Source organism: Trachurus trachurus (assembly GCF_905171665.1).
Source record: "Trachurus trachurus genome assembly, chromosome: 5".
NCBI lineage: Eukaryota > Metazoa > Chordata > Actinopteri > Carangiformes > Carangidae > Trachurus > Trachurus trachurus.
In genome coordinates this window covers 23693671-23708808 of record NC_139896.1, presented here as the reverse complement: position 1 = coordinate 23708808, position 15138 = coordinate 23693671, and the positions used below count along the sequence as shown (strand labels likewise).

At 43.5% G+C, this 15138-nt stretch overlaps 1 protein-coding gene across 1 annotated transcript; it reads right to left on the bottom strand.

Moving 5' to 3' along the window:
• Positions 1-421: 421 nt before the first annotated feature.
• kcnq2b (potassium voltage-gated channel, KQT-like subfamily, member 2b) lies at positions 422-14707 on the bottom strand (the record flags this gene model as incomplete). The annotated part of the gene is made up of 19 exons (XM_083972691.1): positions 422-1070; positions 1261-1436; positions 1543-1663; positions 1760-1891; positions 3389-3497; positions 4770-4817; positions 6497-6715; positions 6896-6975; positions 7227-7256; positions 7740-7808; positions 7891-7985; positions 8920-9015; positions 9108-9218; positions 9558-9683; positions 10796-10971; positions 11527-11653; positions 12216-12306; positions 13400-13550; positions 14575-14707. The coding sequence occupies 19 exons, from the start codon at positions 14705-14707 to the stop codon at positions 422-424; spliced, it is 2739 nt and encodes a 912-aa protein (XP_083828817.1).
• Positions 14708-15138: the final 431 nt, after the last annotated feature.

The window sequence follows — 15138 nt, the reverse complement described above, 5'->3', positions numbered from 1 at the left end:
GTTATCACTCACTGCCTTTAGAGGGCAAAATAAACATAATGCTCTGTGCAAGAAATAGAGATGTCAGTGTCTGTTGTCATGGTGGTGTCTCAGTCACTGTTGTTTCCTTGATACATTATTGTGTTGAGTTTTGTAAATGGTGATGATTAAATGGAAGTGTGTTAAAGCAGTGAGCCAATCGGGTGCAAGCGTCCTGAACCAGTCATTGACAGTGAGGACAAACATTAACCATACACGTTAAAACATTCACACAAATAAAAACACCATGATCCCTTTGTTCCCGCAATGCTTCACTGACCTTCCAGCTGGTGTTAAAAGTTTTTGACTCCGTTTCACTTCACAGTTTCACAGTTGTCATTCACATTTTATTTAATTGAAATTAAGGGTTCTGCTGGTTCTTCCCTGGTTTTTACCTTCAGCTCTACTTGGGTCCAGTCCAGGCCCGGTCCGAGTGAGGCGACGGGGCGCAGAGCTCCGAGTCAGAGTCTGACTCGCCCTCGGCGATGTACGGCCGGACGGTGGCGCACCGGGCGGTGGCGCCTCCCCCCCGGTGGTCGCCCAGGTTGGTGGAGGAGTAGAAGCTGCTGTTGAGGAAGTCCAGGTTGTCTCTGGACTGGGAGATGGAGAAGCCGCTGAAGGAGCGCTCCAGCTCCTCGTGGTCCACTGACGGGATGGAGATGGAGGCGTCGCTGTCCAGCTTCGCCTCCTCCCCTCCTTCTCCTCCTCCCCCTTCCTCAGCCCCACTGGCCCCTCCCCCTCCCCCTCTCTCCTGTCTCTCGGCCCCCCCTCGCTCCCCGGTGCTGTGGCGATGCGACCGGTTCCCGCCGTGTCTCTCCCCAGCTGGAGGCGGCGGGAGTCGAACCAGTGACCCGTCTCCAACGGGACTCGGACTGTTGCCATGGCTACGCTGAGGAGGGTGTCGGGGCTGTTGGTGGAGCTGGGAGCTGATTGGCTGCCAGGAGGTGGAGGGGGGGCAGCTGGGGGCGTTGCAGTTCCTGTGTCCGGTGGAGCTGCTGGAACGAACCATCTTTGTGACGACCCGGGACTTCTCTGTAGGGTCACCAGTCACCCTGCACAACACGTAAACAAACAAACACAACATGTAAACAAGTGTGAACAACTGAAGGGTGCAGGAACATCTCTGGTGTGACAGGTTCTGGTACGTTACTGTTTCTGCCCTGTCACTCGCTGTAACTGTGTGTTCCTGGTTCTGTTCTGTCTAAAAAGTAAAAGGTAAAAAAGGTAAAGGTAGACACTGACTGCAGGATTTTAGTGCTGGACTGGCTCTTCTCCAGGTGATCCACCGGGCTGTGGTAGGGCGGGGCCGGGTCTGGCTCCTTGGATCCGAAGTAGGCGTCTGTCTCAGCCTGAGGTATCCCCATTCGCTGAATGTAGATGTTAACCAGGAAGTCTAACTTTCTCTCCATTGACTGGACCTAAGGACAGGAGACAAGCAGAGGACCAATCAGACTCAAGGCTGAAATGACATCAGTTTTCAGCTCTGCTCTGCTTAGAGTTCATTTAACAGTGGCTCTTGGTTACCTGCTTCTCCACCTTCCCCAGCCGTCCCATCATGCTCGGATCCTCAGGGAGCTCCTCACCGGCTGCTTTGGGACGGTCTTTGTCTGCAATCGGCGTTCCTCTGCCAACTATCTGATCCACTCTGCCAATCAGAAGACAGGAGACGGTGTTGGAGGCTGAAGAAACCTCAGATGCAGCATTATGTTGGGAGTCAGAGGTCAGAAATTTAGTGTCATACCTCGACTGGAGGTTCTTGATGCGGGCAAGCATGTCCAGGTGTCCAGCTGAGTACTGCTCGATCACGTCCATGACGTCATAGGGACGAAGACTCTCCTTAAATTTCCTCTTAGATACCATGAAACGCATGATGCTGGGAGAGAAAGAACACAGGCAGGAAGTCAGATGTCAGCTAACTGCTGATGGTTGGGGAGACCTCTGGTGGGATCAGACAATAGTTGCATGAGGCATGTGGCGTCTATTGGGTCTGGACAAGTCTCTCTTAGGGACAGTCTGGACTCTAGACTACTTTGATCTCCTAGACCTGGAAAGTCCTTTAAAAGGATAGTTCAACATTTTTGCAAATTCACCTATTGCCATAATCTCTATAGTCATAGAGGTAGGTTCATTACCTTTAATTGTCAGTGCATGTTGTTTTGAGAATGGTGGTGAATGTGCAGGTCACAACTTCTTCACAAGAGCATTTTGGAGTTGTTGGACTGTGTATTTGATGAGTTTTGAGGGAGAGTGGACCTGTACTATTCACCTCTATTGTGTTAACTAAGCAGCTCGCTACTCTGTCCCGCAGATCTCAAAACAACATGCGCCGATAATTAAAGGTGGGATTGTGGCATAGGCGAATTTGCCAAAATGTTGAATTATCCCTTTAAGAGCTGGTTTGGAGTGTAGACTGATCAAGTCAATGCAAACAGCTGGTCTTGTTTCCATGTAGAGAGGTTAGCTCAGAGTTTGGTGTGATCCTGAATGGAGTTGGAGGGAGGACTGCAGAGCTCACAGAGGAACCCAACACTAAGTGAACTGTTAATTCACCTGTACGTTTCCACCGACAACCAATAGATGGCATCATGAGTCAGGCACATCAGTTGCAGATTTCAAAGTCAAGATCAAAGTCTTTGCAGATATCGCACTGGACGATTTTATCTGTATACTGTCAGAACCAGCTGACCAGACAGGAACAGACATGGTCCATCACTTGTCAAGCCAAATCAGATTCATCTTCAGAGACACAGTCCTGATGCGGGTCGCCTCCATTAGTCTACAGCTTGGTCACTTATCCTGGACCATGGTGAAGCCAAAATGAGAAACTATAGACCGAAACCAGGCTTCTACTAATACTTGACTTTTGGTGCTAATCCAGAATCCAGTACAAGTACCAGTCCTGGTTCCAATACCAGACTATTGAGACTGCATCAAACCTCTGTTTGATGTTGAAGAACCTCCTACAGATCTGAAGGTTTAAGGTCAAACAGGAGGGGAGCAGTGGACTGTAGGACACCAACACCACCAAAAGGGATAAAAAATAAAATAAAAGAATAATAATAAAAGAAATGTCTTACCAAACAGCACAACAGAGGAGCTATAGTGGCAGACAACAGAAAACAGTGAAACAACAGAAAACAGTGAAGCTAACTTGAGGTCAGACTAACTGGTCTTACCCAACAGCTGATGATGACCTTTGACCCTGGGGTGAGCAAAAATAAATTAAAACAAAATAATGTGAATAAAAAGCAGAATGATTCAGTGCATAATAACCAGCAAAAAAAGGTGAGCAAAGCGATGAATGATGAGCAGATAAGCTAATAAAGTAAAATGATTTCTCTGAGTGAAATAAAAACAAAACAGTTCGTACCAGATGGCTCTGATGGTGACCTTTAACCCTGGGGTCAGATCCTGAGGAACAAACTCACAGTGACAGCTCTTGTTGTCATCGGCCATGTCTTCTCCTGGCAGGCTGGCCTCTGAAACCACAACAACATCATTGTCAGAAGCGTCGGCCAGCACCCCCCACCTGAACCATGTGACACTGCAGCACATCACTCAAAACCCACAAACTTACTATGTCTTCGAGGATCCTGGGAGAAGAATTGATTAAGATGAGGTCCAGCAATTCTCAGGTTCAGTCCATCATTACACTGAACTGCAGCATTCATTCAAAAAATATTGAAACTTTACTTGTTCTTTATTTCATATTTGCATGGACTACTATTCAACTGGCACACATTTTTTGTTCATATCATTTATATCGGTGCAAGTAATATCGAAGATGAACATTTTAATGGCCTTGATGGTTTTGAAATACAGCTGGCACTTTTGAGCCTAGTTTTGTTACAGTGCATATAAAAAATGCCTTTCACATTACAGTAAATTTTAATGGTCTCAATGGTGTCAATGGAAATCTATATCTATATCTATATATATATCTATATATCACATGATGGTCTGTGTTCAAAGCTTTAAAAAAAAAAAACATACATGATTTTAAGTACTTCCTTTTTGCTGCCCCCACATTAAGAATTTTATTTATAATAATTGCTTATTATGCAAGTAATTTGTTTGTTTGTTTGTTTTTTAATCGAACTACAGCCCTAATTATTTTAGTTTTGTTTCCAAACCATAATATTTTAAAGGGATAGTTCAACATTTTGGCAAATTGGTCCATTTGCATAATCCCTAATCCCATAATAATGGGATTTCTTGGTATGTATCAAATACACAATCCAACAACTCCAAAACGCTCTCGTGGACAAGTTGTGACATACACATGCACCACCACGCTATGAGATAATAGTACGTTACGAGACAGAGTTGTTTTCGAGGATCATGCAAAACCGCTGATGCGCGTTCCCATCGGGAGCAGTTTTTCAGCAAGCAGGGGTCACAACTTGTCCCTGAGAGTGTTTTGGAGTTGTTGGATTTGATGAGTTTGATGACAGATACCAAGAAATTCCATGAGCCAGCATCTTGTGGCTCTGCTCCGCCGTTGTAAAAATAGCTTGCACCGACAATTAAAGGTAACACCTACTCGAAAGACTATAGGAATTATGGCAATGGGGCAATTTGCCAAAATGTTGAACTATGCCTTTAACTGGATGTTAAGAACCAAACTTGTCCAAGTGTCCCGATTGAACCTGTTTTATTTGAGTAGAAGCTCTGACTCTGGAGAGACCAACCCTGATCCCAAACAGGGATAACAGAGCAGCGTGGCTCAGTGTGTGTGCGTGTTTTCTGACCTGGGGAGTTCTTCTGTCTGAACTCTTCATTCTGCATCTCTATCAGCACTACAGGAGGAGACAGAGGAGACAGAGACCTTCAGCAGGGAACTCATCATCATCATCATCATCATCGTCAGGGCAGAGGACACCAACAGAGAAACAAACACCGGTCAGATACGCAGGCGTTTACAGACTTAGAGAAAACAGTCCAAATTCATTCAATTCTCAATTTCAGTGCAGATACATAATTATTTAGCACAAAGACCAGATGCAAACAAAAACTGTTAGCCTATCTTCGCATAAAGGCGAGGCGGAAACTGTTAGAAAAGCTTAACTTAGCACAAAGATGTGTAGGAGAAAACTGTTAGCCTAGCTTAGCACAAAGAAGCAGAGATAAACTGTTAGCCTAGTTTAGCACAAACACAAGAAGCAGCGAGAAACTGTTAGCCTAGCTTAGCACAAACACAGTGGGAAACTGTTAGCATAGCTTAGCACAAACACTAGCAGCAGAGGGAAACTGTTAGCCTAGCTTAGCACAAACACTAGAGGCAGAGGGAAACTGTTAGCCTAGCTTAGCACAATGACTAGACGCAGAGTGAAACTGTTAGCCTAGCTTAGCACAAAGACTAGAAGCAGAGGGAAACTGTTAGCCTAGCTTAGCACAAACACTAGAGGCAGAGGGAAACTGTTAGCCTAGCTTAGCACAAACACTAGAGGTAGAGGGAAATTGTTAGCTTAGCACAAACAAAAACAGGAGCATAAAGTCTAGGTGTACAAGAAGAGAAAACTGGCAAAGCTTAGCAAAAACATAGGTTGCGCAGGAAAACTGGGCCTAGCTTAGCACAAAGACTAGAGGCAGAGGGAAACTGTTAGCCTACCTTTGCATAAAGACTGCAAGTAGCCTACTGGGAAAGTATTTGCTATCACAAGGCTAAAATCATGTGAGATTATTCAGTTGTTGAATGTTAAGTTAAATAGCAAGGGGTAAAAAGCAATCATGTGTAAGCCAATTAAATCCAACTAAAACGAGGTAGATCCAATATAAAACACCCAGGTCCTGTATCAACCAGTTTTCCCAGATGATGAGGGTTGGTCTGTTTCTCCCCATTTCCTTCCCTGTCTCCTTATCTCCTCTCATCCCAGTAACAAATCATATGTTTGGTTCATGTCAGGTTTTGCAGGTGTCTGGTTTCACTGTGCTTTGAGTGCTTGCTCACGATGGTAAGTGTTCGGTTTCCCCCAAGCTCACTCTGGTAAGTGCTTTAACGTAATACTGCTATGATTTTGCACTGTATAAATAACATTAAACTTGTTTTAAAAAGTTTTTACTGACTTAATGTGTTTCTGGCATGTATTAAGTTTAAGTATGGTGTCCTGAAGAAGCATTTTTTTCTGCATACATGATTAACAAAAATATAATTTACTCTATAACACATCTACCTCCAAAACATTTAAGCACACCTCAGACGTCTCACTGCTGCTGTGGTTCCTGGGCGATTTGTAAGACCTGGACACTGGACTTGGTGCCCAGTCAAGTGAACCGAGAATTACTCATTGAGAGTGAGTCTAGAGAGTTTTAAACTCGTACCCAAGCTTGTTTGCAGTTTGATGTGTCCATTTTACAGATGTCTAGTTGTTTATAATGGAGGTCAGTGGGAAAATGATTTTTAGCTGCAGTACCTTGAGTGAGCAATTGGACTGAAAGGACCAGTCCTCGCTCTCGGCTCTGACTCGCCTTCATTTACCTTCAGAGTTCTGGCGGGAGGCAGCTCCGCGGATCCTGAAGGCCTGTCGGGTTCTGCTGCGTTCTCCAAAGCTCCAGCTCTTTGGGACCTTGCTGGGACTGTCCTCCAGATTGGGTTCCAGGCTTGGGGACCGCCGTAGGGCCTGGACTCCCCCTGGACCTCCAGGTACTCCAGGACTAGGACCCACACCAGGAGTACCACCAGGGGCTGTAGGAGCCACTGAGGAGAGGAAGAAGTGAAGGACAAACCGAGGTCAAGTACAGGACACAACATAATCTGAGCTACTGTGTCCTCATCAAGACTTTGCTCCACATCATAGGAAACATGACATTAACCTGATTCATTTAGTGAACTGTCCAATGACATCAACATCTTAAAGATTTTAGTTGTTTGACTCACCATGCTGAGGAGAACCTTTTCCTTTGGTCCCTGAACTCCTCGGCGATGAGAAGACCCTCTCCTTCAGACTGACCTTCTGACTGCAAACACACAGATTCAGTTGGACCTTGTGCATTAATTTGATGTTTTCAACCTTTAAACCTTATTTCAATTTAAGTTACAATATGTATTTTGTTGTTACTTTCTATCAGTGATGGTTAAATTTATCCGATGAATTAAGAAAATCCTTTCTCAGGAGATTTGAATAGCCTGTTTGTAAAGGTCAGAGGTTTTAGGGTCTCAGTAGAGGATTTTCCTGACGTAAGAGTGAACAAGGACTCTGGACACGCACCTGGGAGATTGTTCAGTCTGGACATCTTTCCTGCAGGGACATATAGACAGGTTGTTATTATAGTTTTGTTAGAATTTAATAATTAATAATTTAATTTAATAATTTTCTTGGTTAATGGTCATTGACACTGACTTACACATTCAACTTTTAAACCTTAAATTTACCAATTTTCACCCGCTACATAAACATCTATGTCTCATCTACAAAAACTCTTCACCTTCATTGGGTGCCTCTTTTTCTCCTTTTATAAGACTGTCATCAACAACGTTAATTTTGTCTGTGAGCTTCCAAATGCCAATATCAACAACACTTATTTATAACATGGACTTGTTATTAAATTTAGATTTTTCCCAGCAGTTTGTGGTGTGTTTGCTCAGTTTTATCAAGCCTTGTCTGTTTTGTACAGAAGGTTTATAGCCCACCAATGTCTCATATACGTTTATCTTACTTATAATTATTATTGTTGCAGTACTTGGTAAATTGTTTATTTATGTGACTTGTTACATTTCAGACCTGAATGAGAGTCCCGATTTGTTCTTAAGGTTCCTCAATAAATCCAACTGATTGAGAGGAGGAATCAACCTGTAGACAGACAGATTTACACGTGAGGATATGAAGTGACTATAAAACAAAGATGTCTGCAGGTGCACAGGCGCAGTCCTACCTGTACATGGGGACAGAAACTGTCCTCTCGTAATAATCCCAGGTTGAAGTCAGATCTGTTCGGGTCAGATTTGTGGCATAAACCCGCCATGCCGCCTAGAGACAAAAAGGGAGTGGTTGTTGCTATAGAAACCATGAAAAAGATGTTAACACTGCAGGAAATAAGCTGTTGTAAAAGCACCACTTTGGAGATGTTGAACAGATGTAATCTTCAATTAGCTGTGTCTCCGATATCTCCACAACCACTCTGAGACGTTGGGTTGTTTGTGGCATAATGTTGTGAGGCTAGTAAGTGTTTTCAATCAGTCAGTCAGCATTTCCGTTCACAGTGTGTCGGACTTCTTTACTGCAGAAATTAATCAGAGAGGAAATCTGTCAGACAGCCAGCAGCTGTCACAGATGACGAGCTCAGACAGACTGAAGTCTGAAAAAACACTGTCAGAAAAAATGAGTCTGACCTTCAACAGCCAGAGAGGAGAGAGTGAGAGTCTGACTGAGAAATGAGATACACTAATGTGTGTTACGCTCAATACTTAAATTGGATTATTTCAAGTTTCACTTGGAAAACAGGAAAGCCTTCACAGATGCAGACTCTTCTCTTTGGATTAAGACTGACCAAGGGAAACCTTTGTAACAGCATGAGTGTTAAGGTGTGATTCACGTTTTTATCTGTCCCGGGCCACTTAGTGAAAAGAACCACTGTTGACGTAATGGCTACAAAGACACACAAATATAAAATCCAGAATTAAACCTGATACAATCTATTTAACTCATTTCAGAGCAGCAGCACACTGTTTGGATTGGTTTTCATCTGATGGATGACACAAGAAAATTATACATGTATTGTGTTTTTGTGCTCTGACTGCCACATCAGCAACAGGGCTGAATAACTAGCTGGAATCATGTGTGAACATCATAGGTCAGTCTACGTTGGCAATAAAACCACGGTCATCTTCTCCGCCTACTTCCCCACAGCTGACCGGTCGGTGTGCAGGTGGGTGTGATCTGTGATGTCAGAGTGTTGGTTCACCTGTATGAGTCCAGCTGCTGGGTTTCGTCTCTTCTCAAAGTGTTTCTGTCGGTGCTGCTCCTGAACCTTCAGAGCAAATCCAGAACCCAGGATCCCCTGAGGACGGACACATGAACAGGTAACAGGAGACCAGGTGAGCTGGATGAACCGGGAGGCAGTGCCTCTGTCTGATCATTTGAGTTACTCACAGCGGGCAGAGCGAAGAATGAAACTCCGATCAGAGTGAAAGTTGCTGCCAGAAGACGTCCATTCCAGGTGATGGGGAACTTGTCTCCATAACCAATGGTTGTCAAGGTGATCTGAGACAGAAATGGACCAATCAGTCACATCAGAAGATTAATTACATTTTAAATTTAAATCACTGAAAATAGTGAAATATTTCCCTGGATTCATAAATCAGAGACTAAAACCAGATCAGTGAATCAGAACTCAAGGTTAGGAAATTCTTGATTAAACCGTATAAGTTTAAATCCTATCGACTGAAGACATTAAACAGATGTTGTGTCCTGTTGTTGCTAGTTCTCAGTCCCGTTTAAATCCACCACATCATGTTAACAGGACTGCCCGTTGTCCTAACATCTGCCACAGTGTGTGTGTGTGTGTGTGTGTCTGTGTGTATCAGTATGTATTGGCCTCACCAGTCCCCACCACAGTGCGTCAGCGTAAGTTTCAAACTGTGCGTTGTCTTCTTTCTCTGCCAAATAAACCAGGAAACTGGCCAGAATGAGACACAAGAAGCCGATATACCAGGCTGTGATCAGCTCCTGCAGAGGGGAGAGAGACATCAATTCAGATTGAGTGAGAGATTATTCTGTAATTACACTGGTTTACCGCAAGTTTTGTTTTCCTGATGTCATTGTCATATTGTTCTGCGACTGTTCTGTAAATTTAATCTGATTTAATTCTGTTGAGAGGGAGAGGGAGCGTCAAATCAAATAACTACTTGGTGCATTTTCTGCAGTTAGAAGAAAACTTTACAAGCAGATCAAACAAACCAATCAGAATAGGTTCCCTTCTGTCAGCTCTCCTGATCAAATAACAGCCAATTGTTCAACTTCAAATCAATCCTGCTGCTTTTCAACCACTAATCAAAGAAAATCAAGTTAACTTATGACAGCTATCTGTGTGACACTGGAGCGACCGACCAAGTAACAACTGTCTTAATGAATTATGTTCTTCATTCCTCACATTTTAAGGTTCAGTGATATTGTTCATCCGATAAATCCATCAATAAAGCTTATTGAATTCAAATGAAAAAAAGTTGAGGGACAGAGAGACATTAGGTCATACAGGAAGTGAAAGAGAGAGAGAGAGAGACATTAGGGTAGACTGAAAGATTAGATTCGGTAGAGTCAGGCAGGTGAAGAACAATACATCGTGTCCGTACACTGAATTTATTTCTGACACGCACACACACTTTGTAGGATCCGAACAAACTGACACTGAGACATGAGACACCAGAAACACGAGAGAGAGGAGGAGGATGGGGTAGGAGGTGATCGATAACATTGATCAATACAATGCGAGATCAATGGAAACGATCAGATGTCAGCAAAATGATACCAAGAAACCAATAATGCTGACACACAGACACACTCAAAAGCACGCACGCACAGTTAACCCATGTGACCACATCATGTTTCATGCCTAATTCTCCCTGCAGCTAAATACTGAATCAATAAGGAAGGTGATCAGGAGGTTTAGGTGAACCCTAGCATCTATACGTATATACATAGATAATTAGATATGCTGTATATATTTGCATATGAAAGCAGCCAAATGCCAGCTTACATGTGAGCATTTCAACTGCTCTCAATTTTAGAGGCATCAAGTGACAGACAGGTGACGAGGGGAACACAGGTGTTTCCAAGTTTACCTTGCTGTGGGCGTAGACCACAGATCCCAGCAGTTTCCAGGTTCCTCCTCGTCGGTCCATCCGGATCATCCTCAGGATCTGAAGGAACCGAAGAGACCGGATCGCCGACGTGGCGAAGACATTGCCCTGAGTCCCCGCGGCCAAGACTGAGATGGACGCGATCAGCACCATGATGTCTGGAAGAGAAAGGTCAGTGCTCGGAGGTCAGAGGTCAGAGGGAGAGACAGGTCGGAGGTCATGGGCACAACATCCACAAGCAACACCTGTAGAGCTGATTCAGGCCAATTCCCATTATTCATTTAAAAAAAAAGAAAAAAAGACTCTCTGTGGTGCCAAGAGCTGAGCAAAGAAAACAGCGTCCAATTTATTTATGGCACCATAAACAAATTACCAACCGCGCTCGGAGAGCTGCACCCTGGCAGCTGAGTGTGTTTCTGCCTGCCATACTTTTGGGAACAGTGGGTGAAATGAAAATAGTTGCAGGTACTCAGATCTGATTTGCACATCTCTGCAAGTATCCATTTGATTACCTACGACAGTGCACTTGTTTCTGCCTTTGAACCTGTAGTTTGATTCTTAACTGCCTCTCAAGTCATCAGATCCACCTTACCCAGGATAAACATGTTGTCATGTTGTCATGACGACACTCACCTGTCTGATTTGTTAATGTCATTGTAAAAGATCATGACACACATCTGTCTAGGCATAACCATGTTGTTCACCAGACTCACCTATGACACAGAATGGTTTTCTGGCAAATTTGAGTCGTCCTCTCCATCCTCTGTACCGACAACAACAACCTGCAGCCCAGATCCTCACCATGTACTCCACCCCGAACACCACGATGGTCACTACTTCCTGTTAAACAACAACAGCAGCAACACGCTGTTAACAACCAACTAGAGCTGAAAACTAGCCACTTCTTTCATCAGTATTTTCTAGATGGAGTCCGCTACAATGAAGGGATTCAGCGAAAGAGAAAAACAGGAAATCTTCACATTTGAGAATCTGGAAGATATTTTGGGGCATGTTATGCCTATATTTGATAGGACAGACTGTGTAGAGAAACAGGAAAGTGGACAGAGTGGCTGGGGGAATGACATCCAGTAAAGATTATCGGGGTCAGGAATCAAACTGGCGATTACCACTTTGCCCTATGCCAACCCAATGGGATGTGCTGTAACCACTCATCCACATCATCTCACCAATTAATCGATTAATTGCTGCTGCCGCTGCTAAAACAAACCCACATGGAGGAAACATGAACTGAAGTAAAAAAAATATCAAAGCACAGGAGGAGAGGAGCTATAAATATCAGAAATCACAAGTTCTATTCACAGAAATGTTCCAGTTCATCAGCTGACCTCAGATTAGATTAGACTGAGGGCTGCAGATAAACGGTGCTGTTGAGAGGTTTTACCAGGATGTAGAGCGCGTCCTCTGAACTCTTCTCGTACTCTTTGATGGTGGAGAACACAGACAGAACCAGACAGGAGAGCACCAGCAGGAACCTGAACACAGAACATTCAACAGTAAAACACACATACTGTACTCTGCCGTGGGCATGAAAACTGATCTCAGGTCTTTGTTCCAGGGGGAAGCTTTAGACTGTGACACCTGATCTTATTGCCTGTCTTCAGATATTGATCCTCAGCTCTTCCTGAAAGTGGAAACTGACCTGAGTGCAGCTCCAACCCATTTGTTTTAATCACTGATGTTATTAACGTCAGTTTTATTTTTCCGTTTGACCGATGATAATTTTCTCTTTTATTTGATGCTTGAGACAACACTTTGGTGCCGATATCGATCAATCACTCCTTGTTTGATATTGATTATTATGGTTTAATCAGACTCTAAGTTTGTTTTAAAGACCAAATCTCTCAGATAGCTGTAAAAAAGTACATCAACTGAAGTACAAATCGGAGGTGTCCATGTGACTTTTGGGCTTAAAAGAAATATATATAAAATTTTAGATTAGACTAATTAGACAGATGATAGATAGATAGATAGATAGATAGATAGATAGATAGATAGATAGATAGATAGATAGATAGATAGATAGATAGATAGATAGATAGATAGATAGATAGATAGATAGCCATTATTCATGAATACATTATCATAAATATATTATTTATATAGTATTACAGTAATTAACATAGCTCTTACATTAGCACCTAATATGTCTGTTGTAAATATAATTTTATTGTATAATGGGGTACTTAATTAAATGAATAATGTATCCATTTATGGCCATAACATAACATATGGTATCTTGTAGTGTAGTCTGTTATTACGGGCACGCAGCGGTCAGTTTATTAGGAACAGCAGCTGAGGCCATGTGAGTGTGATGCAGCAGGTCTGTAATGGATCCTCCTGGTTCAGTTTGAGGTGCTGACTCAGCTCTATCTGGTCACTGTGGAGGCTGCAGTTTGTGCCGCTGCTGAACTGTGCTTCATGACACATGGAGGTGCTTCTGCAGCTTCACCTGCCTTCACTGATGTGAACAACGGGGTGGACAAGAAAACAGGAGCAGCTGTGTCCCGTCTCTCTCAGTGTCAACTAGGTGCTGTGTGTACACAGGTGTACGGGACAGGTATTTACACGTAGGCATGGTAGATGAAGGCCCATCCCCGAGGTCTCTCCAGGACGTTGTACAGGAAGTTCTGCAGTCGTCTGTAGAGAGCGTTTCGTTTTGGAGGTTTCTTTCCTCCGGAGACGCTGCTGCGCTGCCTTCGAGGACCCTCTTCCCCACCTGAGCACACACACACACACACACACACACAGATTTACTGATTCTGAGGCTGCAGCGATTAGTCAATTACTTAATTAGTGGACTGACAGCTAATTATTGAACACCCATTCCTGTAGAGTAATTGTTTTAGTCGTTTATCAATCACAAGCACACAAACATCCCCTTAGTGAAATGTTTGTCCTGTTAGTGTTAATTACATTTTGATGTAAACATTTCTATTCCTCCCCCGCTCATACAAATTGGTAGCGTTTTGTTTCTTTAAGTAGCATCAAGACAATTATCATAATTTGTTATGTAAAAAGAAATTATTCTTAGTCTTATCAGCATTATATTACCAGCAGTTCCATATTTTAAGAGGACAGTGAAACATCAATGAGACTGAAACATCCCAAAACTATTGTCTGGACAAGAGCACAAATGAAACAGACATAACACATTATGGGAAATTGAGAATGAGTCTAAAATCAAGATTTAGATATAGCATCAGTGAGGTAATGTTTAACTTTAATCAAATGATGAAGGTTTTAGTTAATATCAGATAATTCAGACATAAAATGTTGAACTGAAGATCAGCTTCCACATATTTCCAACACAACAAACAATGAAATATGTGCCATCACCAGCCAATCGCATCAGAGCATTGTGACACGTTAACAATTAACACCTCTTCCCTTAGCGTCATTGGTCCAAACCTGCAGGTCCGGTTCTGTGTATTTATATAGCTATATTTATATAGCCTTCATACCCTGATATATTTCAATGCACCACAGTAAACATCGACAACCTCCCGGATTATTCCCGGATCTGTTCCTCGTGTTTACAAATATATTAATTCACCGCATCACAAACACCTGCTCCGTTTTTACTCCCGAGGCTCGATCTCTCACACACACTCATACACGTCATTGTTTACTGACAAAACACACACACGCACACATTATCTTCCAGTGGCATGCCATCTCCACTTAACGACCTCCGACCTCTGATTAAGTCGCCCTGATAGCCGTGGTTTCTCCCCGTTTACCTGAGATGAGCAGCGCTCCGTCCCTGCTGGACTCGGTCCCTCCGGCCTCCAGACCCACGAAGCCGACCTTCAGCTTCTTCTGGTCGGCTTGCGCTCCGGGGAACACCCCGCCGTTTCGGGATTTCTGCACCATGGCTGAGAGCTGCGACCCGCACCGATCTACTGCCAGCCCGCAGACAAAGCACTGAGGCCGGCCAGGCCTGGAGGGAGCATCGCTGCTGCTGCTGCTGCTGCTGCTGCGGAGAGGAGGAGGAGGAGTGAGGAGGAGAGGAGGAGAGCAGGGAGATGTAGAGGGAGACAACCCGTAGAGAGACAGGCCGGTGGCAGATTGTCAGATCAGCAGGTTTTTTTTTTTTTTTGGTTTTTTTTTTTTTTGCTCTGCTCCGACTTCCCTCACAAATAGGAAACAGAATGACGTCACCGACGGCTTATTGATCACTGATAAAAGACCTAAAAGACCAAACAGTGATCAGTTAGAGATCAAGCACAACAACAAGATTTATGTGTGCGCACACAGTATGTTTAATCATCTCATCTGTCATCACCATGGTAACAGGATGACCA